This window comes from Rhipicephalus sanguineus, chromosome 9, assembly GCF_013339695.2.
Source record: "Rhipicephalus sanguineus isolate Rsan-2018 chromosome 9, BIME_Rsan_1.4, whole genome shotgun sequence".
Classification (NCBI taxonomy): Eukaryota; Metazoa; Arthropoda; class Arachnida; order Ixodida; family Ixodidae; genus Rhipicephalus; species Rhipicephalus sanguineus.
The window spans coordinates 66,087,693-66,112,892 of NC_051184.2; the positions used below are offsets into that span (position 1 = coordinate 66,087,693).

At 43.6% G+C, this 25,200-nt stretch overlaps 1 protein-coding gene across 3 annotated transcripts in view; it reads left to right on the forward strand.

Annotated features, from left to right (window-relative positions):
• LOC119405277 (vinculin) overlaps window positions 1-25,200 on the forward strand; it is a 61,318-nt gene that overhangs the window by 2,872 nt on the left and 33,246 nt on the right. For all 3 annotated transcript variants that reach the window (XM_037672091.2, XM_037672093.2, XM_049419244.1), the window contains exons 2-12: window positions 5,405-5,512; window positions 6,467-6,638; window positions 7,665-7,810; window positions 8,926-9,094; window positions 10,621-10,775; window positions 16,944-17,162; window positions 18,415-18,607; window positions 21,473-21,618; window positions 22,713-22,805; window positions 24,060-24,129; window positions 24,551-24,699. In XM_037672091.2, coding sequence (XP_037528019.1) covers window positions 5,405-5,512; window positions 6,467-6,638; window positions 7,665-7,810; window positions 8,926-9,094; window positions 10,621-10,775; window positions 16,944-17,162; window positions 18,415-18,607; window positions 21,473-21,618; window positions 22,713-22,805; window positions 24,060-24,129; window positions 24,551-24,699 — 1,620 coding nt within the window. The remainder of the gene's footprint in view (window positions 1-5,404; window positions 5,513-6,466; window positions 6,639-7,664; window positions 7,811-8,925; window positions 9,095-10,620; window positions 10,776-16,943; window positions 17,163-18,414; window positions 18,608-21,472; window positions 21,619-22,712; window positions 22,806-24,059; window positions 24,130-24,550; window positions 24,700-25,200) is intronic.

The window sequence follows — 25,200 nt, forward strand, 5'->3', positions numbered from 1 at the left end:
CGGTTTTCCTCGGCGCTGGGCGCAGCGCTAATATTAGAATGGCGCGTCTCGGATTACGGCCAGCGGTGCTCGCCATTTTCTTCTTTATATAATCGTGTCACTGCGTGTGGAGGCGCGAAAGTTTGTTTGCCTCCCCCTTTCTTTCGCTCGCCCTTTCCGGTGGGAGAGAGCTGCGCGCGAGTGTTGACTTATGCAGCGAGTTTGATGAATGGTTTACGACCATGTTCAAAGTGCTCGACCAGTTTGTTGAGTGATACGCTCAGTGAACATGTGGGTTCTGTTTCGATTTTTTGTCCTTTCGACAGTCGGTTGTAAGGAATACACGTACAGATCAGGGTCCCTAAGTGAAGGAGAGCTCAACAGGACCCTTCGTTAGTAATAGTAGTTACAAAAGTTAAAACATGCATAAAAATGAATAATATGAACAAGAAAAAAATTCAATTACAACTCGATACAAAGAGAGAACAAGATAATGAACACATATATGCATCGAAATGTAACTATAGGTATATACACTTAGTTGCACAGCTAATAATGATGTTTAATCCAAATTTTAAGTGAACACAAAGATGAAAAGTCATTGAGACAATATGGCAGACTATTCCATAGTTTTATGGCAGTCAATGATGTCATTTTACTATAATTCATTTGAACATCAGGCTATAGAAAATGGAAATTATGAACCAACCTTAGCTCAGTTAGTGAGTTAGAAACATGGAATCATTGAATTAATGAGAAGGTTGTTTATTGAATAAAACACCAGGACGCTGACCACAAGAGTGTACTGACGTCTCGGCACCCAGAACGGGAGCCTTGTTCGCAGTCCTCCCGTTCTGGTTCCGAAACGTCAATCCTGTTGTGGTCCTGTTGTGGTTTATCCTGTTGTGGTCAGCGTCCTGGTCTTTTATTCAATGATTCTTCCCCACCAGACAGGTGTCCGTCGAAGCCTTGATTTCAAGGTTGTTTATTATGTGTGAGCGCGAAAAGTGAATGACTCTTCCTCCTCTTTACATGTCATCATCACTTGTGCATCTTCGTCATCTGTATATATCATCATCAATGTGATTTCGGCTCGAGCACGGCTGAATAAAGCGGTTCCTCATTTGCGCAGGATTTTGCGTAGCGAGTGCGTTAAAGGCGACGGTGTTGATGCCTTTAATAATGTGGCGTATTTGGTCGGTCGGGGACATGGTGGCGTTTACACGCTTGCACAAGGCAAGTACATCCTCAATGTACGAGGTGTATGACTCACCGGGTAGCTGAATGCGTTCAGCGAGCTTCTTCTTAGCTGCTTCAGCTCGAACTGTGGGGGCACCGAAGATTTGCCGAAGGTGCTGCGCGAACGTGTCCCAGTCTGGAAGATCTGGATGATGGTTCCAGTACCAGGTTTTCGCGACGTCAGACAGGTAGAAAGGGACGTTGCGCAACTTCTGTGGGTTGTCCCACCTGTTCAAGTCGCTGACGAGGTCGTAGTTTTGGATCCAATCTTCTACATCATCCCCTCGAAGACCAGAGAACACAGGTGGATCACGCAGGCGGTTGGTTATGGGCAGAGCGGGCGGTGGAGGCTGGAGAGGGCCGGCGGTGTCTGACGAGCCAGGATTTTCTTGACCAGGAATATCAGGTGGTATGACGCGACAACCCGAGCGAAGCTCCAGCGAGAACAGGCGAGAGGACTTGAGGATCGAAAAGCACCTCCACCACTTATGAGGAACCGCTTTATTCAGCCGTGCTCGAGCCGAAATCACATTGATGATGATATATACAGATGACGAAGATGCACAAGTGATGATGACATGTAAAGAGGAGGCAGAGTCATTCACTTTTCGCGCTCACATATGTAACATATATAGAACAATATAGAGACATAAAAGTTGAACAGTTTCGCTACCGAAAGGTTGTTTGTATGCAGCCTTATAAATGATGTTCATTTTTGCATGTTCTCATCTTGCACATCTTGCATGTTTTCCATACACTTGTTTCTTTGTTGTATAATTATTAATATTTTCTTATAATCGGTATAACTGTAGGCTGTCTACAACATGTAAAATGCAAAATTGCTTTTTGAAGCTCCTTTTACCCAAACTTTTTTCAGGGCTTGTCGGTGATTTAAAATGAACTAATTAATTAATTAAATTATGACCTGAACCATATGTCTGGCATTACGGCACGGCTTTTGCAATTTTGAGATTCACCTGAATATTGAATTGTATGTAGGAAATTATGTGGTGGCAGCTAATGCAGGTAGTGAGGCAGTCAAGATTAATTTAATTTCTGGTTCTCGCTGTCGGCTTAACTGCTGTCTGAGGTTTAAATAGCATCACAAACGAGGTGTCATATTTCGTGACTCTATGTTTAATGTGACCCTTTGAAAGAGTTCTATCTAAACATTTTTTTTTGCTGGAGCCACATTAGAACATAAACGTAGCAAGGCGGCAGGGGGTTTACCCTTCTCCCCTGAATTTCTTTTGTTTGTTATGTATACACACACACACATGTAATACATTCATGTGCACATATGCACGTAGGGCCTCCCTCTGCAGAAATAAAATCCTGGCTACAACCTTGTGTTAGAGGTTCTATTAATGTCACAAATTTCTTATTTCAAATCCAGCTAATGACGTAAATTTTATTCCTTGTTTTATGGTGATAACACCCATGATGTTGCATAGCAAGCCAGTCTTGGGAAAAGTGGGTGATGTTGAGGTTCAATTGCATCCTTGACCTATTTAATTACTTAACAATAGAAATGCTGCGCTTACAATTGGGAATATAAATGTTGCATGTAAAAATGCACGTACAGTGCCTCAATATGAGGCAATTATTTATTTATTTAGACAAATATATATTTATTTATTTCAGTGCCTTTAATGTCTGTTGACAAATATCAAGAGTATATAGTTACATGATTAGTAGCTGGTCACTGCATATCTCCTGTTACATGTATATCAGGTTATCATTTGCTGTTTTTCAGGAAAAGCAGCTGTTTTTCTGTAATTCGTGGATTGCTAGTGGGGAAGGAAAGTCCACACTATCAGTAGAAAGGAGAATCTAGACAAATTGGCATTTGATTGTTTATGCGTTTTCATTGAAACTAGCAGTGAGACCTGGCTGAAATGCATGAATTTGGTTACAAGAAGCTAATTATGGGAATCTTGGTCGTGTAACATAAGTGTGACGAGGGAATTTGCCGACTTGGTTTTCAGCGCAAGAGATTACGGAAAGTACCTGTTGAAAAACGTGAGGGCGTTCGTAGAAAGACCCTCACACCGTCTCGGAGGGTGGCACGGTTGCTCAGTGTCGCTTATGTGGGATACCGAACTGTAAGACGCTGCTCAACATTCTTAAGGGTTGGTGAGGGTGGGGCCGGCTGGCACAATTGCATTGGTTGTCACTGGAAGAAAGCATGAACGCTAAGGTTGAAGAGGGCTGTATGCAGGGTCTTTTCATATCTTATGGCGGCACATTTAAAAAAATCTGTATTTCATTTGACTGTCAGCATGCTTGGGGTCTACTCAGTTTACGTGCTGGCTTTATTGATGACTTTATGCATGAGGACGTCTTGGAGCTGGCATGCACGGGGTAGTCATGGCGGGCTTTGGAGCTTTTCATTGTTGCTTACTTACCCTCTCTCATTCTGGTTGTCCTGCACATCGGGGAAGGGTGTGTTTACGTGTGTTCTACAAACCCCGGAAGCAAAGAACTGCTTTTTACCCAACTGTAGCACAAAAGTACATAGGAAACCCAAATAAACCTGAACCGGTTGCTTTTTCAGCTCCCCTTTCAATAACCTTCCTATCTTTTTGTGGGCTTCAGAAAACTAATTTTCCATGTCAGAATACTTCATTTAACGCCCTTGACATCTACTAACGTTGTTTAGTGGCTCATCTTTGAAGAGACTTCTTAAAACGGAAGTATAAATTAAAGGAAAGCATGCTTGTATCGGCACTGCTAACAATGAAGATTTTTAACAAGTTGTTCCCGTTTCTACTTTATACCTGCTGCTATGCAAAGTGGTCTACTGTTATGAGGATGCAGCCTAATATACATGGCTCTTTATTTCGCGGGGGCATCGAATTAGATGTGCGTGCTAGTGGAAGTATGCAAATGTGCCGTCAAAAGCACGTACGGAGAAATCAGTGGTGCTACTTACTTGCTAAAAACTGGGTGCTTCCATTCCTGTCCAAGGAAATTTCTTCTTGTTCGCTGCCTGAACCTTCTCTTCAACGGTAGACTGTGTTGGACTGTTGCACACAGGTGAAACAGGAAGGTAAACAGAAAGTAGAACACCTCATATGTGCAACACTGTACGCTATCTCACATCTGCAAATTCAGTTTTGGTTTCTTTAATGCTAAAATTTCACAAATAATTAATTGACAGTGCATTTTTGCAATATAATTGTGGCACCCTAGAAGGGCATGCTACGAGCAAAATGGGTTCCATGAAATATTCTTGGGCCTAGCTTTTTGGGAAGTAGGCATTTCACAAAAACATTAAACTTAGGCTCTCGCCTTTTGTAATAACCTGAGAAGAATTTCGTACCACAGCGATGACGTAGGCTCTGAAAAGAAGCTTTCTTGCCAAAGTCGCGCCAACATCACGTGAATTGGGCAAAGTTGAAGCAAAAGTGGGCCTAGAGCAAGTTTCATCGGTGTCGTCGCCACTGTGGTATCCGGTCCACGGGCCGATGAAGAAGAGAGCCAACCAGCCACCATAACCCAATGAAACATGAGGATCGTTTATTTGATGACACCCAAGTATACATATTGTGACAACAGTGCCACTGACAGTCACAGTGTTTCCAGACTGGGTATCGAAAACAAAACTGACACAAAAAAAGTCAATTACGAAAAGATACTGCCACTGCATATACACATTGTGACAACAGTGCCACTGACAGTCACAGTGTTTCCCGACTGGGTATCGAAAACAAAACTGACACAACAAAACGTCAGTTATGGAAAGATACTGCCACTGCATATACACGTTGTTGCAACAGTGGCACTGACAGTCACAGTGTTTCCAGACTGGGTATCGAAAACAAAACTGACACAACAAAACGTCAATTACGAAAAGATACTGCCACTGCATATACACATTGTGATAACAGTGCCACTGACAGTCACAGTGTTTCCAAACTGGGTATCGAAACCAAAACTGACACAACAAAAAGTCAATTATGGAAAGATACTGCCACTGCATTAGGAATTTACGAATGAGCCATTTCCACACTTTGTTCGAAAGGCATGCAGTAGCTGAAGGAGGGAAAGGTGCTCTGGCACGATTGTTGCGGAGTAGCTAAGTCTGGTAGTAGTTTGCAGATTTGAAAGGCAGATCAAGACACAGAGGTGTGAATATTGCTTCTTTTTATTCATTGAAAATTGCTATCTCCCCTTCTGCAAGGTATCTCGCCTGGTGATCCTCCATGAAGAAGCCGAAGATGGAAACGCCATGCCCGATCTCGAGCGCCCCGTCAAGGCTGTCAGCATGGCCGTCTCGAACCTTATCAAGGTACGCTTCCATTTGTTTTCTGTGATTAGTCAATCTTGTACTGCAATCTGTAGGGCCTGAAGCAAAAGGGAGAACACAAAGCATAGCAAAAACGTAACATTTATCTGTGGTACATGAAGACCAAAAATTCAATAAAAAATGTTCTTAATGAATGACTATTAGGCTACTACAGACCTGTTTGGCACTAACTGTAAAGGGAAAGAAAGAAAGAGCAAATTCTTCAGTGCAAACATGAATACTTACAGATGTCTTGCTAAGAGTGTACATTACGATTTAGTTTGTACATTTGTAGGTAACGACTGCAAATGCGTATGAGGCAAATGAACAGGAGGAAAATCTTGATAAATTATTCTAATCACTGTGTTTTGTTCACGTGTAGTTTAAATCGTTCAGGGATTTCATGTTTTTATGAGTTCCATAAAACGTGTAGCTATGAACAGGTACTAGCGGACATACTACCATACTAGCGGACAATTTTTCTTGGCAATGAAGCGAAGGCTAGTGAGCCATATTGCGCCTATCTTGCCGCTAATGAATGTAGTCCCACAATTGTGTCCGTATTTTCTGCATGAAATATAACAAAATACTCCTTTAGTTTCTACATATAGCTCTTTAAGGATGGACACAGCTCACACCAGTGAGATATTTGTATTTACTTTACTTTATACGCTGTCACTTTGTGCTTTTGCACATGTGAGAAAGTCTCGCCTTTTGCATGTACCTCGAATGCTAAGCGACATCTGTGTCGATGTGAAACACTGATTGCATGCAGCCATCACTTTCTACAGCGTTGCGAAATGCGTGCCACACCGGACTACTTCACTTAGGAGTACATGTGCAGAAGCTCCGCCCCCGTAGCTTTCATTACCAAGGAAAGTTGACTGCGAGTGTAGTTTTGTCGCAGTGCTTGCTGACATTGAAGCGAATGTGTGGATCTGTTCTATGTCACATCAGGTGGGGCGCGAGACGATCAACAGCAGCGATGACCAGATCCTGCGGCAGGACATGCCTGCAGCGCTGCAGCGGGTCGAGCAGTCCTCCAAGCTTCTCGAGGAGGCCTCGGCCATGCTCAAGGCCGACCCATATTCGCAGCCCGCCCGGAAGAAGCTGATCGAGGGTGCTCGGGGTGAGTGTTGTGTACTCAGATGTGGCAAGAAGAGTATGTGAAGTGATGAAGATAGACAAAACTGGGAACAAGCTCTTTATTAAAAAATACGACTTGGTCGGTCTCAATACGAATGGTAAAAAAATGAACCAAGTCACTTGATACTCAAGTGAATGAATGTGTGTCTGTCACCGTACCAAAAGTCACACGACCCCAACGTCATCACACGTCCTCACTGTCGCACGACATCAGAAACCGCCAAAATTTGTGACATCGTCTGATGATGGCATTACATGGCATTGTTGCTTGGTCAAAGGTGGGCCATTCCCAGAGGCAGTGCAATGCCTGTGGAGGTGCAGAAAGCTTCGGGAATAAGGGGGTGGTACAGTCCAATCAACTGATGTCGAAGTACTTTAATCTGTGTCTTGTGAGGGCATACGCTTCTGCCCAAGCTCTTCTTGCCTAAGGTGACTGCAAATCTACTTCCTAACTCCTCCTTGACAAATCCCTGTCAATTACACTTAAACCTCGTTATAACAGTCACATCTATTACGATAATAACTTCGTTATATCCAAAAATTCGTTATCACCATTTATTTGTAGTACTGTATATATGACAACACTATTATTTATTTACTTCGTTATAACCAATAATTTGTTATATCTGTGTTCGTTATATCGAGGTTTGAGTGTACCTCAACTTTTTGTGTCTACACCCAAACCTCATTATAACAAAGTAAGATCTGCCACAAAAATAACTTCGTTATATCCGAAAATTCGTTTTAAACGTTTATTTGTAACACTGTAGCTATGACAAGACTATTCTTCATTTACTTCTTTATAACCGATAATTCGTTATATTCGTGTTCGTTATATTGAGGTTTGAGTGTATTGCAATTGTGTTGTAAGCGACAGGGGAAGTGTCTGAAATGCAATATTCATAGGCTGGTAGTTTCGCCTTTGAGTGAGGGGGGAATTAGCCATGAGACTGAAACCCCCCCTCCTCCTTAACTTTCCATAACCCTCTGCCTCTATTCCCTCCTTCAGGCATTCTGCAAGGGACATCTGCCCTGCTGCTCTGCTTCGACGAGTCTGAGGTGCGCAAGATCATCCGCGAGTGCAAGAAAGTTCTGGACTACCTGGCGGTGTCCGAGGTGATTGAGTCCATGGAAGACCTCGTTCAGTTTGTAAAGGTGTGTGTTATTATTTACGCTTTCTCAACGTCCCTGTGTTGACACTGTGGTCCAAATGCATGGCAGTCAAGGTGTAACAGCAAACCAGGCTTTGCAGTTTTGCCACGAGATGTTCCTAGCCACCAGGTTAAATACGTATGCCCCTAGTTGTTAGCCTTGCTATACATTTGTGTGTAAGTTCATCGTTAATGTTTTTATCTGCATGCATAGGAAAGCAGTTAATTTACCCTGACAACTTGTCTGTCACTTTCTTTCTCTTTTAGGTGTTTGTTTTGCTTAGCTGAACTGTAGAGTTTCATTTGGCGTTTCAACTGATGTATTCTAGTGTTCATAGAACTCAAATTTTTTCACAACTTAAATATGCAACACTTACATCAAGATGGTGTTTTATAGGTTAAAGAGGTGCTGTCTGTAAGGTGGGAACTCTTTCATATAAATTGTTCTATTCATCTGAAGAAGACCAAGAAACTGGCGAAGGAATGGCTGAACATTAGCATGAGTCTCGTTGAATGAGCGGGCAAAGATGTGGTTGTGTCCACACATGCTTCACTACGCATCGACTTGTGTTGTGACAGCTGCTTGCGATGATCACTTGTGGAAAAGTTGTGATTGGGACGTTTGTGCTGGTGATCACGCATGCTTTATGCAGCTCTGGCTGTGGCAGCTGCTTGTGACGACCACTTGTGTCACGATTGCAATTGCGATGGTTGCGCTAGTGATCACAGATGCTTTGTGAAGCACTGACTTTGGCTGTGGCATTTTCTTGTGGGACGATGACTTGTGGGAAAGTTGCACTTTTGACGCTTGTGCTCGTGATCACACATAGTGCTTCGGGAAGCACTGACTTGCGCTTTTACAGTTCGCTTATGCGAAGGTTGTGATTGCGCCAGTTGCGCTTGTGATCGTGCAGGCTTTAAGAAGCGATGACTCTGGCTGTGACAGCTGCTTGTGACGGTGACTTGTGGGAAAGATGTGCTTGTGATGGTTGTGCTCGTTGCTCGTGATCACACGTAGCACTTTGGGAAGCATTCACTTGCACTTTTGCAGCTGCTTGTGAAGATCGTGTGTGTGATGGTTCTGCTTGTGACGGTGGCGCCCGCACTGCACCTTTGTAGGACATGAGCCCGTGCCTGACGAAAGTGTCGCGCGACGTGGATGCCCGGGAGAAGGAGCTGACCCATCAGGTGCACCGGGAAATCCTGATTCGCTGCCTCGACTCGGTCAAGGTCCTGGCGCCCATCCTCATCTGCAGCATGAAGATCTTCGTCCAGATCCTGGCACAGTGTATGTTATACGGGGACTTTCTGAGCACAGTTTACGATTCTCTTAGTTATGTCTCGCAACACCTTTCATGGTGGTCTTTCTTTTCTTCGTTATTTAGCCAGTGATAAAACAGAAGCATTGAAGTGTATTAGAATTCAAAGTTGGGGGCTCAGTTGTCTATTTTGAATGAGCCAGCAGAGGTGTGCAAGAGAGTACAAAATGGACTAGAGAGTGCCCGTGTTGTCAATCATCCCGTGTTCAGTGCTGTTTTCCTGGCTTGATATTTAGAACAATAAGATTCTCTACCAGTTTAATACAAATTTAATGCTTTGGCCCTGTTTCATCATCAGGGAAAATATGGCCAGAAGTCAGATAGGTAAAAAAAAAAGTTTACTGTTGTATGCCTCTTCACCGTCTCCACCATTTTGGTGCTTTGATCCTAGCAATGAGTGAACTGCACACCCACTGAATTAACTTGGTGTCTACGGCCTCGCACTGCTAAGCACGAAGTTGTCAGTTCAACTTGCACTTGTGAGGCAGCCACGTTCTGACTGGGACAGAATGCAAAAGCATTTGTGCACCAAGCAACAAGCGCACATCGAAGAGCCCTCGGTCATCAGAAGTAAAACAAAGCTCGTGATTGGATTGTGGTTTCTACACGTAAAACGCCACAATTTTACCTTAACCCTTTAAAGTGCTTTGTACACGTTTATGTACACAACTTGGTCTTGCTGGTTGTGTCAAATAGAAGAGAAAAAATACATTGAGCTTCAGACGAATTGAACCTCCTGCGTTATACATGTCTCTTAACTTCATCTTCTGTGTATTGCTGGATATGATCACTTTGCCGAAGACACTATTCTGTTCGACGAGTTGCTCTAAGTTCCACGTTCCAACAACCACGTCAGAAGTATAAGTTATGTTTGCTCGAAATGAATATAACCTAAATTAATTGGTATTAATTGGTTCTAGCCTGAGATTTGATTACACAATAGACTCTCGGCAAATGGAAATCTCCGAAGTGGACTTACTGCTTCATTAGAACAACTGTACCTCTAATATGATTGGCTTCGTTAAATTGTGCACCTCTATCAATCTCTCAGTAAATGGCACTCCTGTGAAACAGAACATATTTTCCCAGTTGCTTCGGGTTCTCTTTGATGAGGCACTATTTATGCAAAAGCAGAACAAGTGAGACTTGAAGCAGAATAGATCTTTAATTACTTTTTAATTAAGATGATTGACTGAAAAACACACCAATCAGCTTATTATGATATTGTTTTTCTTGCAATAGAATATCCACTGCCCTGGAACAATGTTATGTAAATTCGATGAATTTCTAGGCATTTCTTCAGAAGTTGCACCTGAAACGATTTAATTTAATGAACTACTAAACCTCGTATCAATTTTTCTGCAGCTTGATACGAGGCTGCAGTGTAATTGATAAGGCTGCACCATGATTGACATGCTGTCATGTAGTTTCTGATTGACTGAATAGAAAGATTAGCTTGAGCAGCCCTAACGTGTTGTTGTGGAATTCGACGCAGCGGGCAAGGGTGTTGAGGAGGCGGCGGAGAACCGCAACTACCTGGCGCTGCGCATGACTGAGGAGATCAACGAGATCATCCGCGTGCTCCAGCTCACCACCTACGACGAAGAGGAGTGGGACGCTGACAACCTCACCGTCATGAAGAAGGCGCAAGTGCGTAAGCGTGGCTTTACTAAGCATTATTAAGCATTATTAAGCATCCGTTTAATTTATTTTCGGCATCTGGGCAACATTCGCCTCAAAAACTGTCCATTGTATCTGGCGTGTTCGTTACACCCGTGTACGTTAAAGGGGCACTGACACAAAATTTTGCGGCTGAGATAGCCTGCGGGATCGATTCCCGTGAACATGCGTATATCATCTGCAAAATATCAACAGTGAATATAGCTCGTAAGGTATTTTAAATGAATTTTAAAGTTTGCGTGAGCGATCGACATCCTCGCTCTATTGACACTCTCAAAGGGGACCCTGGGGACTCCTTGCTGCCGTCACGTGACCACGCTGCAACAAGTTATGATGACGTCAAAGCCGCCATGTTTTTTTGCCGCGTTTGCTCCATCAGCCTACTTCTCGACAGCTGCTTGCGAACCGTGCGGAAGTGCGTCACAGTTCTGTGTGCTGACGTGATTGAGCGCTGCTGCACCCGCTAGGTGGTGATAGTTGCACCCGGAGGCTTGTCGTTATTGAAACTGAAACTGACACTGGTCGGTAATGAGGAGCCTGTAATTAATTATCTGTCGCACGCTGCAGCAAACGATGTGCCGTGTTATGACTAGCAGGCCCCTAGCAACACATTGCAGCAAAAAAATGCGAGGCCAAAATTTTTGTGTCAGTACCCCATTGAGAGCGAAGTTTGCTGTATGAGTATATACGTGGACTAAATAAACTAAATTAGAAAAATGTGTTATATTTACGGGTGTGCGAATATTCGAAATTTCGAATATTTTTCGAATAGTGTTTGCTATTCGATTCGATTCGCACTGGAATTTTACTATTCAAACTATTTGAACTTCCCAAAAACAAATACAGTCAATGTCCGATTGAAAGTGACCCCTTTAGATTTTCAACATGCTTCACTTCATTACACCCCGGTATTGCGGCAAAGCTGCCTTTCAAGCTCCATTACTGTCGAACTTTGCCAAGACACGGTCAACGTCCGATTGGAAGTGGTCCCTAGATTTTCAATATGCTTCACCTCATCACACACCGGTATTGCGGGAAAGCTGACTTTTAAGCTCTGTTACGGTCGAACTTTGCCAAGAGACAGTCAACGTCCGATTGGAAGTGGTCCCTAGATTTTCAATATGCTTCACCTCATTCTCGCCATGTTCAGCGCAAAAAAAGAAACACGAAAACACAAGGAAGTGCACGACACAAGCGCTGTCTAACAACTGAAACTTTAATGGAAGAAACGTGTCATATATAAGCACAAAAAAAAACAAAAAAAAAACAGAAAACAAGAAACCACAAAAACCAAACAGAAAATCTTATCCCCCACCAGGCATGTACTCACGTATGCTGTAGATAGGTAATCTCAGCTTCCGTGAGAGCCATTGAAGGCTGGCTCACGCATCTGTCTCTTGCTTTTATAAGATTCTCTTGCTTTTACAGATTCTGTTTGGTTTTTGTGGTTTTTTGTTTTCTGTTTTTTTGTTTGTTTTTTTGTGCTTATATATGACACGTTTCTTCCATTAAAATTTCAGTTGTTAGACAGCGCTTGTGTCGTGCACTTCCTTGTGTTTTCGTGTTTCTTTTTTTGCGCTGAACATGGCGAGTACGTTCCAACTAGCCCAATTTGCCACCTTACTTCACTTCACCTCATTACACCCCGGTATTGCGGCAAAGCTGCCTTTCAAGCTCCATTACGGTTGAACTTCGCCAAGAGACAGTCAACGTCCAATTGGAAGTGGTCCCTGGATTTTCAATATGCTTCACCTCATCACACTCCGGTATTGCGGCAAAGCTGACTTTTAAGCTCTGTTACGGTCGAACTTCGCCAAGAGACAACGTCCGATTGGAAGTGGACCCTAGATTTTCAATATGCTTCACCTCATTACACCCCGGTATTGCGGCAAAGCTGCCTTTCAAGCTCCATTACGGTTGAACTTCGCCAAGAGACAGTCAACGTCCGATTGCAAGTGGTCCCTAGATTTTCAATATGCTTCACCTCATCACACACCGGTATTGCGGCAAAGCTGATTTTCAAGCTCTGTTACGGTCGAACTTTGCCAAGAGGCAGTCAACGTCCGATTGGAAGTGGTCCCTAGATTTTCAGTATGCTTCACCTCATTACACCGCGGTATTGCGGCAAAGCTGCCTTTCGAGCTCCATTACGGTTGAACTTCGCCAAGAGACAGTCAACGTCCGATTGCAAGTGGTCCCTAGATATTCAATATGCTTCACCTCATCACACACCGGTATTGCGGCAAAGCTGATTTTCAAGCTCTGTTACGGTCGAACTTTGCCAAGAGACAGTCAACGTCCGATTGGAAGTGGTCCCTAGATTTTCAATATGCTTCACCTCATTACACCCCGGTATTGCGGCAAAGCTGCCTTTCAAGCTCCATTACGGTTGAACTTCGCCAAGAGACAGTCAACGTCCAATTAGAAGTGGTCCCTCGATTTTCAATATGCTTCACCTCATCACACACCGGTATTGCGGCAAAGCTGCCTTTCAAGCTCCGCTACGGTCGCAAATGTACTAACTCAAGAAAACGCTCGTTCCCACATCGAGATGAAATATGTGGCAGAGGTGGGGGCTCAATTAATGCTGTTTTGGACCTGAAATTTGGGCAGGAAGTCCAAAAAATTGGAAGTGCTTCATCAACCTAGCGAAAAGAAACACTTTCCTGTTGCTATCTCATAAGAATATGCTTAGGAATCCTAACTTTTTTTTCTGCAGTTTTGCTTCGAAGTATTCGAGAAATATTAGAAAAATATTCGATTTGATTCGCACTCACGCTTCAATATTCGAATTCGCTTCGCACCCAAAATTTTGCTATTCGCACAGCTCTAGTTATATTTAGGCTTGTGCAAATATGCGAGCAATTCAAATAGTATTCAAACGGATATTGCGGCATTTCAATTCGCTTTGACACGAATTTAAATTATTCTAAATTTCGAAGTACTTGAAATGAACGAATATACATTTATAAAGCACATGTAACCCCCTGTAAAAGTGGTTTCATAGCAGCAGAAGGGTGCTATACTGTGAATACACCTATACAGGGAAAATTCACACTGCTGCAAAGCCCCATTTCTAGGTTAAAAGAGCACATTACCCTCATGTCAATTCATCATTTTTTTAAGTTTAAAAGCTTGTTATACTGGCTTATATGCTCAAAGTATAGGAAATTTTAAAACGTAACATATTTTGCAGATTATCGCTTGCATTCTACCGAAAGTCAAATCCTGCTACTATTCAAAGTTGCTTCCACTTCCTTTCGAACCCAAAAGAATGACATTTCTACATGCCTTGCTTGAATTGAAAAAAATATATTGTGCAGGTTAGTTGGGGTCATCATAAATATGCTCATTTTTCTTTATAGTATGTGATATATACTATTTGAATTCGATTTGAAATTATTCGACCAAATCACTATTAGCTTGGAATTCGCTTCGAACCTAAAATTTACTATTCTCACAAGCCTAATTTTTGGCATCTAGACAACATTTGCTTCAAAAACTGGCCATTGTATCCAGCATATCTGTTACAGATGTGTACGTTAAAGGGACACTAAAGGCAAATAATAATTTATGTGAGAGTGAAAGCTCAATGTATGACAACTTCTAAAACTTCGATATTATCAACACCAGTGCCCTACTTACCGAGAAATTAAGAAATTAAGCTAAACGTATCACATGATGAGCGCCACGAGTGGGACATTTTCGAAGTGATCCCGATGACGTAATGACGTATGAGAGTCTGCCTGCAATAAATCACTAGTAATCAAACCAGCAGCAATAAAAAAGAACCTTCCATGCATCAAAAGACGTAATAAAATGCTGTATGTTCGCTTCCGTTTGATTCATGGAAAAAAGAACCTCTGTGGCGTTGCCATGGGGAATGGCGCGCGTGGTTCAAAGGTTCCGTTTTCGCTGAACTGCGCTTCGCCCGCCGCCCTGCTTCGCTCACGCGGTCGCGTCTCAGTGGTAGTTTCGGGATCGCGTACATACTGCCGCGTGTGTTTTGCGCGCTCATGAAAGTCGCCCTGACGGAAAGTTCGACAAAATGCCACATGCAACGACGCCGGCACTACGAGCCCTCAGCGGCATACCGTGTTCATCGGGGCTCAAGTCGCTGAATGGGAGCTCAGCGTCGCGAACCAATGTCTCATTGTCAAGTTTTCGTCCACATCCATTGTGGCGATTGCGGCAAGCTTCGATGGCTTCGACGACCGTTGTTGCTGCTGTGGGTCCCGCTACTTTCGCGCTGCTGCTACTAGTGTCGGCGGCCGCGCAGTAATGGCGGGCAACGTTGGGCACGGCAGCAGTGACGTATGAAAGTCGGATTTCAGGCGGGTGATTTGAAGTGTGCTAACGCGATGCGGACCACTAAAACGTGATTTTATTTCAAAATAAGCACTTCCTTGGCACAAAAGTAGCACTACGAGGTTTCTGGACCGCTATTTCAACAATCAACGTTGACTTAGTATTTACCTTTAGTGTCCCTTTAAGCGTGAGATTTGCTGTGTGAGCTTAAGGTAAAGCTTAAGTAAAGTGTAAGTTTGAGCTTAAAGTGCTGGTGGACTTAAAGTAAGGGAGAAAAGTAATATGTTATATTTGAAGGTACACATTAGAGCTGTGCGAATAGCAAAATTTTTGGTGCGAAGCGAATTTGAATATTCAAGTGCGAGTGCGAATCGAATATTTTTCTAATATTTCTCGAATATTTCTAGAATACTTTTCGAATACTTCGAAGCGCAATAGCAGAAAAAGAAGGTTAGGGAGGATTCCTAAGCATATTCTTACGAGATAGCAACATGAAAGTGTTTCTTTTTGCTAGGTTGATGAAGCACTGGCAGGGTGGTGTTTCATAGTTGTTTTATCAAGAATGAGGCAATGTAGAGGCCGAATTCTATTTATGTACATGATTTGGTGCAACCAAAGTGTTGCCGACAACACTTTACACGTGATAGGCAAAGATGCCATCTCCTCAGCCTCTCCTCCTCTTTCAACTTCTGTGGAAGCCCAACTGATGTGGCGAACAAGGGTGCGCTCCCTTCAAGTCCGGATTTCCAAATCTGCCTCGTAGACGTCGATATATAAGGACATCTGAAATTTTGGATGCTAAAAAGCTTCGGCTTCCGATTTTTTGGACTTCCTGCCCAAATTTCAGGTCCAAAACAGCATTAATTGAGCCCCCAGCTCTGCCACATCTTTCATCTTCATGTTGGAACCAGTGTTTTCTTGTGTTAGTAAATTTGCGACCATAGCAGAGCTAAAAAGGCAGCTTTGCCGCAATACCTAGGTGTGATGAGGTGAAGCATATTGAAAATCTAGGGACCACTTCCAACTGGACGTTGACTGTGTCTTGGCAAAGTTCGAGCATAACGGAGCTTGAAAGGCAGCTTTGCCGCAATACAAAAGTGTAATGAGGTGAAGCATATTAAAAATTTGAAGGGGTCACTTTCAATCTGATTTTGACTGTATTTGTTTTTGGGAAGTTCGAATAGCAAACACTATTAAAAAATTATTCGAAATTTCAAATATTTGCACACCCCTAGTACACATTGTATGCAAATCATTTGTGACAAGCGTGGACTGTATATTAATTTAGTAATTTAGAACCAGTGTGATGGAAATGCAATTCTGTCATAGTTAACCTTAGAGTCCTGTCGTTCAGTCAGACAGTCAATTAATATCATCCTTGGGTGCAGATAACTGCTTGACTGCTGACCCGAAGGTCGTGGGATTGAATCCTGGCCACGCTGGTCGCACTTTGATGAAGGTGAAATGCTAGGGGCTCATGTGCTTAGATTTAGGTGCACGTGAAAGAACCCCAGGTGGTCGAAATTTCCGAAGCCCTCCACTACAGCGTCTCTCATAAGTGTATCGTCGCTTTGCTGCATAAAACCCCAATGATTATTTATTATTGGGTGCAGATTACCTTTCAATGAGCTTATACTTGTTGCTTAAAGGGGTAAATCCCACCTCTTGACCTTGCGACAAGTTTTGCCGGCAGATATCGTCGAATTTTTGTATTGCATAACACAAGATACACATTACCCTAGTCTTAGAACGTGTTTCCACCCAGCACCTGTTCACACCTATTCAGGTGAGAGTGACATTGATTGCACGTCTCGTCTTTTGTGTTCTTAGAATGCCATTGCGGGCAAGATACAGTCTGCGCACGACTGGTTGGAGGACCCCATGGCGGTCACGGGTGGAGTCGGCGAGAAGTCGCTGCGTCACATCCTAGACTACGCCAAGCGGGTCGCCGACCGGTCCTTGCCTGCCGACGGTGATGCTATCCGCAAGCTCTGTGGTGACCTCGAGTCTATGACAAACGCCCTGTGTGAATTGCGGCAGGATGGCAAGGTTGGTGTCGTGACCATTTCTTCACTTTTCTTTACATGTCTTAGGCACCAGGCACGTGTCTTCAGCTCAGTGTGATGTGACAGGTTTGATTTGCTTTGGCGGCAGTGGCTGCATTTCATTGTAGGCAGAATGCAGCTAAGCTTGTAGAGCTTAAGTTAGGTGTAATTTAAATGAACATCTGGGTGTCAAATTTATTCTGAGCTCTCCACAGTAGCATTACTCTTAGCTGTAGCCTCAGGTGCCACTTTGTGACGCTATATTCAATCAATCAATCAATCAATCAATCAATCAATCAATCAATCAATCAATCAATCAATCAATCAATCAATCAATCAATCAGTCAGTCAGTCAGTCAATCAATCAATCTTTTTTTTTTTCATTCCCTTTAATCTACTGTAGGCAATGTGGGGATCATTTCACTAGGCAATTTGTTTTTCTCATTCTTTCTGTGATATGTACAGTACTCATCGATTGAATGACAATTTAGGGCTAAGTAATGCACGTGTTTTCGTTTCTGCCGTCTTGAGTTCTTGTAATATCGGCTTAATTTTGACTCTAACGCGTAGATCAGAGCCATCATTATCTTTAGAGACCGAATTCGTCGCAACATGATGTGGTTATCTCAAGCAATTGCGCATACAAGTCGTTGTACTAAAAATTTTGGATTCGCGTTTGAATCTGTGAGTACCGTACTTATGTATATGATTTCAGGAAGTAACGAGAGGGGAACTGTGATCTTGTTTAGCTGGAATTATACAGGTGTGACGTGGACGGTTGTGATTGAGCTCTGACAGGGATGGAGTTTCCCCACTGGATAGCATCTCTTTCTACGTCTTGTGCAAATAAACCCATTGAAATCAATAAACTCAACCCCAACCAGGCTTGATGGTGATGGAAAGTGCACCGTATTTGCACTGAACACCAGACGTGGGCCTTCCCTTGAGCGAATTTACTTATCGACGCACGCAGGAGGCCAGTGTTCGCTCATCTCAGCATGGGCAAATGCAGACCATCAGTAACACACCTGTTCAACACTGTATCCGAGTCCCCCGACATTGTTTTCAATTAGCCATGGACCCCTTGGGTGGGCCTTGCTGATTTGTCGAGCGGGCACGGGATCGTTATGCTTGAAAAGTGAACAGTTTTATGCCACTCAAAGAAAAGGGCTTCAGTATTTTGATCGGAACCGCACGATTCTTTTCGCCGTGCTACTGGTAACTGATCCTGTCGTGTCTTCTTTCAAAATACGCAGGGCGCATCACCCCAAGCGCAGTCGCTGGCTCGCGGGGTCGGTCTGAAGCTGCGCGAGCTGAACAACCTGATTGGCCAGGCCATCACCAATGTGGAGCGCAGTGGCATACAGCAGCTGGCGCACACCGTGGGTGGTCGAGTTGAACAGGCGCTCAAGTGGCTGGTCAACCCTGGTGTCTCGGACCGTGGCCTCGGTGGGTGGCGACTGTCCCTTACCCCATTCACTGCCCTATCTGTCTGACAAACTCCCTTTCAAGAGTATTTTCAAACTGCTGGGTAGTGAAAACAGATATAAAACATTATTAGATATAAATAATAATTGGAAATAACAAATTATCGTATAACAGGGGTCTCATACTCATATCAGCCAGCGGGCCACAGTCCTGAAATTTAGTCCAACAAGGGCTGGGACAGTGAAGAAAATTGGAGCAGGGGGAGGAGGGGCGATTTGAACAAAGTGTCACCTAACGTTGCGATCTGAAAGAATGCCTTTCCCATATCTCATATATGGGTCATATCTGCAGGGGATTTCACGTGGGTTTCGAGAAAGATATCAGTACCCATCTGCAGAATGACTGAAATTCTGAAATAGTTTTTGTTCTATGGTGATGTTTCAACACATCGTGACTGCATGGGGTGCGTCAGGGAAAAAATGCTTGAGACCAGTCCAGTTTCAGTAGCTCCTCTGAAGAAACCATTATTAATTGCAATAGGCGAGAAAATAATGCGAATACCATTTAGGCAAAGCCACAAAAGTTAATTCCTTGGGAAGCTGCGGGTTGCTAGCGAAACGTTCGCGGGTGGCGTGTTTGAGACCCCTGTCGTATAAGAAAAACAGTGAAAGATTGCCTCACTGCCATCACAGCGTAACAGAGAACAGGTTTATAATGAATGTGAAATACGTAATGAGCACTTTTGTGTCGTATAAGAAAAACAGTGAAAGATTGCCTCACTGCCATCACAGCGTAACAGAGAACAGGTTTATAATGAATGTGAAATACGTAATGAGCACTTTTGTGTCGTATAAGAAAAACAGTGAAAGATTGCCTCACTGCCATCACAGCGTAACAGAGAACAGGTTTATAATGAATGTGAAATACGTAATGAGCACTTTTGTGTCGTATAAGAAAAACAGTGAAAGATTGCCTCACTGCCATCACAGCGTAACAGAGAACAGGTTTATAATGAATGTGAAATACGTAATGAGCACTTTTGTGTCGTATAAGAAAAACAGTGAAAGATTGCCTCACTGCCATCACAGCGTAACAGAGAACAGGTTTATAATGAATGTGAAATACGTAATGAGCACTTTTGTGTCGTATAAGAAAAACAGCGAAAGATTGCCTCACTGCCATCACAGCGTAACAGAGAACAGGTTTATAATGAATGTGAAATACGTAATGAGCACTTTTGTGTTTCGGAGGTGACTTCATCATAAAGAAGTTCGATAGTATTAACACCTGCTATTGAACTTGTAAAAACTCTTACCACCTGTTTCTTGCACATATGTTACAGGTCTTCATTTATTTACACTTCATTTATTTCCAGTGAGATTGGTGGGGGTCAGTGAGCCAAAAGTTTTTACACTCTGCATGAATGTACGTAGTACTGCATGGGGGCCCTTTTCGACAGCGGCAGGCACACGTTACAGGAAAGTGTGTGGGCAGTTATGTGACTATAAAATAAAATACAGCCTGATGCACAAAGCAGATTATCAGACAATCATGCAGATTCTAAAAAAAAAGCAAGTCTATGCACTCGCATAGAAAACGTGCGTTGTTGCTGTTGCAATGACGCTGCCCTATAGCAGATGTCGCAGGCCATCTCTCTCGCTGAACTTTTATTTTTACCGCCCATGGCAGGCAGCGCCACCGAGCGAGCGATGTACAGCGTTTACATCGAGACATTATTTTCAAATGTGCAGCTTCGTATAGCAGCTGTAAGACTACGTATCATGCTGCTCCTCGTAAGGAAAATTTTGATTCGAATCTTCCGAGACCATCGTTAGAATGAAAGAATAGTTTTGTGGTTGTAGAATTGCGAAATCATTCATTTTCGCACACTGCATGTGTAAATCTCTAATGACAGTGATTAGACTCCTGTAGCAATAATGGAATGGCAGTGGTGGTTTGACAATGATGGCACGTTGAAGATGGTGTGACGGCAACCAAACAGCCACTGTGTGACCCGTATGGTGTTAGCAGTAGTGCACGCATGCGCTGTTGCGAACACCATACGAACGCCTTGAATATGGCAATGATAATAAATTAGCAATGCTAGAGATGATGTTGAGAGTGTAATGACAGCAGCGACCTGGCAAGGGGATGACAGTATGATGGCGACAGTGTAAAGACACCGCATTGACAACGATAACATGCGTGGAATGGCGATAGTGTGATGAAGATAGTCAAATATATGCCTATTCGATCACTTTGAATTTGTCTGCCACAGTGGTGTAGCGGTTACGGTGCTCGGCTGCTGACCTGAAGGTTGCAGGTTCGATCCCAGACGCGGCGGTCACATTTTGATGGAGGCGAAATGTTCTAGAGGCCCACGTACCGTGCATTGTCAGTGCACGGTAAGGAACACTGGACAGTCAAAATTTTCGGAACCCTCCATTACGGTGCGTCTCATAATCATATTGTGGTTTGGCACTTAAAAACCCAGATATTATTATTTCATTTTGAATACTTCGGAATATCGAATAATTTAAATTTGTGTCGAAGTGAATCGAGCACTCTGATACTTATTTAAATATTCAAAGCACTTATATATTTGCCCATGCCTAGTGTTATGCGTGGGGAGGTGACAGTGTCTTTATTGCTAAGTTTGAAGACTGGGCATCTTGATACAACACACTGGGTGGTGGATTCTGCAACATTTATGGGATGCAAGATGGAAAAAGAACTCTGGTATGCATGTTTGTTTTCTCCCTGTATTCCATCAGTGTTGTGGAAACCGCAATCCAGTACTCTTCATTGGCTTCTCCATCGCCTACTTCCTAGAAATTAATGGAGCCCAATTCTTACTTTTCCATGTTGTTTTGTTCCATCTGACAGGTGAGCACGCCATCCAGCTGACGGTGGAGGAAGGCCGGCGGACCGCGGAGAGCTGCCCGATGCCGCAGCGGGCCGAGATCGTCCAGTTGTGCAACGAAATCGACTCGCTCACGCGCAAGCTCAAGGACCTGTGCAGGCGAGGCCAGGTGAGCAGTTGTTCGTGTGCTGCTTAACTTGTCTCAGCAGAGTGAAGCGTTGAATAGGTTGGAAAACGTTCGTATTTGGCAAAATATGCGGAAAATGGAAATGAAAGCGTCGGAGCACAACTGGACGGTAGCCACATTGATGGCTGAGCTAACTAGCCAAGGCGTTCCAAAGTGCGAGGGTGCGCGTTCAACTCCTCGTGATAGTGGCCACATCCGTAAGGAGCAAAAAGTGCAGAAACGGCCGTGAATTTGGATTTAGGTGCATGTCGAGCAATCCCGGGTGGACCGAGTAAATCCAGAGTCGACCGCAGTAGGGGCACGTCATAATCATCTCTTGGCTTCGAGATGTCAAATTTCTTTATTTAATTTAAACACATGGGCAGTTCGAGAGTTGTCTTCATCATCTTCATCTTTATTTTCAGTTTGTACTCAAATATGCGCCCTGTGTCAAATATGCACCCTGGCTGTGTGGCTGGGAAGTTTGACATGTGATTGGCCAGCAGCAAACGCATTCGGAAATGCTTGTGAGGCGGATGGGATGATGCAGTTGTGTGAATTCAAGGAAGACATGGGGGAGTGACTGCGTACAGAGACAGGTGGCTTTGGTATGCACTTCCAAGATGAATGTGAAGTTTGGGCTTCTTGAGGTGAAGTGTTGTGTAGTCTTTTTGTGCCTGTCTCTTTCGTTTCCTCCATTCTTATCCCGTGCTCTTCGTTAAATCAAACTGCCTTGTCCATGTCTTGTTCACTCCTTGGTCCCACTCTTGTACGCTTTTTTTCGCTCAACAGTCTTAACACTATCGTTGTTGAATGTACGAGGGCACATGAAGCACGTTGATGGGAGGCAAACTATAGAGTAGCTGGCGGCAGGAGGGACAGTGACGGAGGTACGAGCGGGCGTCTGAGCATAGTGGGCCCTCTGTTTTGCTTAGTGTGAGAGTGCGTTGGTGAACTTTCGTGATTGGACTTGGTGACTGAAGTCACTTCAATTTATTCGGGTAAATGAGAGAGTTGAGGTCAAGTGAATGTAAAAAAAAAACTTGCTTATCTGCGTTGATCTATGCACGCCTTTGGTCTCAATTATGACAAAACAGGGCAACACTCCAGAGGCACAGCAGACTGCCCGGCTCATCTCATCCAAGCTGCTCGAATTGAAGCACAAGATCCAGAAGGCCCTTGTCAACAGGGTAAGGAGTTAGTTATACTTGCATGCAGTGCATTTTCTTTCGTGACTTGTGCTGTTTCAGTGCAGAGTCGACGCTTTGTTTGTTCACACACTGCGCGAGGCGCTTTTTCACGGGATGGAGCTGTTGACAAGTCGGCGAAACTAGGTTGATGGTTAATGAGAAATGCAAGAACATGATGTTCACTAGCCGAGAGTCAACAGCACTGCTATATTTTGAGTGACAGAACCGGGGGTTGAGGACTACAGCAGTCCTTAATTTAACTGTTTCAGTTGTGGAGAAGTTGCGGCATATGGCGGTTCATTGTCAGGTGGCGCAGACTTTCAGTATAAGTCTGTTGCAAAACTGGGGGCTTGTTTGTGACTACACGAAGGTGATATTTCATTTACAATGGGTCGGCAACCGTTGGAGGAGGAGGGCCGAGTTGCAGGATGCTCATATGGCAGGGGCTGCACGACGAATCGGGGTGGGAAGGGTGTCTTTGTAGGCAAAGGGAAAAAAGTCGGCGAATTCACAGTAATGATGTACAAAACTGGAATAGAAATTGTTTGATTTCAGCTCGCGTGTCACAATGTTTCAATTTACAAACATAGACTACAAGCTAAAAAAACTTTTTTTTTTTCAATGTGACTTTTTGCTTTTTAGTGCTAAACATTCTTGGCCAACTCACAAATATCTACATCAAGGTTGTTCACCGACAGACGCAGTAAGTCGCGGAGGTGTTCATTGGTTAGTCGGGAGGTGTTCATTGGTTACTTGGGGGGGGGGGGGGGTTCTGACGTCGTGACGGGGGCCACATAATACTGCCTCGCGGGCCGCAGGTTACTGACCCCTGATTTCCATGAGCATTTCAAGAGTGATTGTTTCAAGGGTGAAGTGCATTGTCAAGCAGATGACATCAGAAAAAAGAGTTCTGTCTTGAGATGACGAAACCGTAGTGCAAAAGGAACAAGGACGACACAAGAGCACAGGTCTGCCGCTAATATTTTACCAATTCTGTCTGTTTCTGTAGTTTGCTGTAGCATGACTTCCTTTTTCTTTTTGCATAGAAAATGTAAGCTAGGATTTGACCGAGATGAATGATGTTCGTTATGATGAGGAATTTACCATATGTCAAGTTGCCCTGCTGCAGAAACTGTCTTTAATAACGAACACGTCTCCTTAAGCGCAAACGTTGTAAGCCTCTGGGACGACTCCAGAGCAGTAGCACGGGCTTACATTTGAGCACTGTAACCACGGTAACAATTTTGCCTGCAGGTGGTCGAGGATTTCATCGACATCACTACTCCTTTGAAGATGTTCACCGAAGCTGTGCACGCTCCTGAGGGTGAGGCTGTCGCTTTGTTGCACGCTTCCGGTGACGATTTTGGCCGTGTAAATGGTGTGCCTTACTGTTGTGCTAACACTCAAACCTCATTATAACAAAAGTCACATCTGCCACGAAAATAACTTCGTTATAGCCGAAAATTCGTTATAAACGTTTATTGGTAACACTGCATGCCTGACAAGACTTATTCTTCATTTACTTCGTTATTACCGATAATTCGTTATATCCGTGTTTGTTATATCGAGGTTTGAGTGTAGTTGGCAACCTTAACATTATGGGCATTGTGGTGAGCCAAAGAAATTGCAATTGGTCCACAGCGAACCGGATATCTGTCTTCAGTTATGTCTTCTCTCCCTTCGAATCTCATTTACCTCTTTCCCTTGATGGCTTCTTTGTGAACATGTGCTTTCGCCTTTTACAGGCACACCCAACAGAGAAGCCAACTTCCAAGACAAGGCCCGCAACCTGACTGAGTTTTCACAGAAAGCAGCTCGCACGGCACGAAACGTTGCTCTCGGTGGTGCGTCAAACAAGAAGCTTGCGGAGGCGCTCCTGTCTTCAGCAGCTCAGGTGAGGCTTCTCTGAACTCGCACACACTTGTTGCTTCATTAACCCTTTGAGGGTCGAATTTTTTCGTGAAAGGCACTCCAGAAATGTGTATTTTCTTTTATTGCTGAATTAAATTCTTCAGACGATTCTATTTAAGAAAAAAATTGTCTAAAAATGTCTTGCGTGACCGTAAAGTGACAAAGAAATCATTTTTGTTGTTACACATGGTTTATTCCTGAGTAACGTCAAGCAAAACCCTAAAAAAAAACACTTGTACGACTTTTTATAAATAAAAATTATGTTTTGTAATAAACATTGCCCACAAACCTACATAAATACACTTCGGAAATAGTCCACATCGGAAGAATCGCCGCTCGACTCACTAGCAGCAGAGCGACCGGCGCGCACTTCCATAGCGTAAGCGAACTGCGTGAGTGAGCGCACGGACAAAAACTGGATGGTTGTGCACCCGTCCGGAAAGCAAAACGAGTGAAAAAGCAATAATAATTCTTTGTCTTGTCG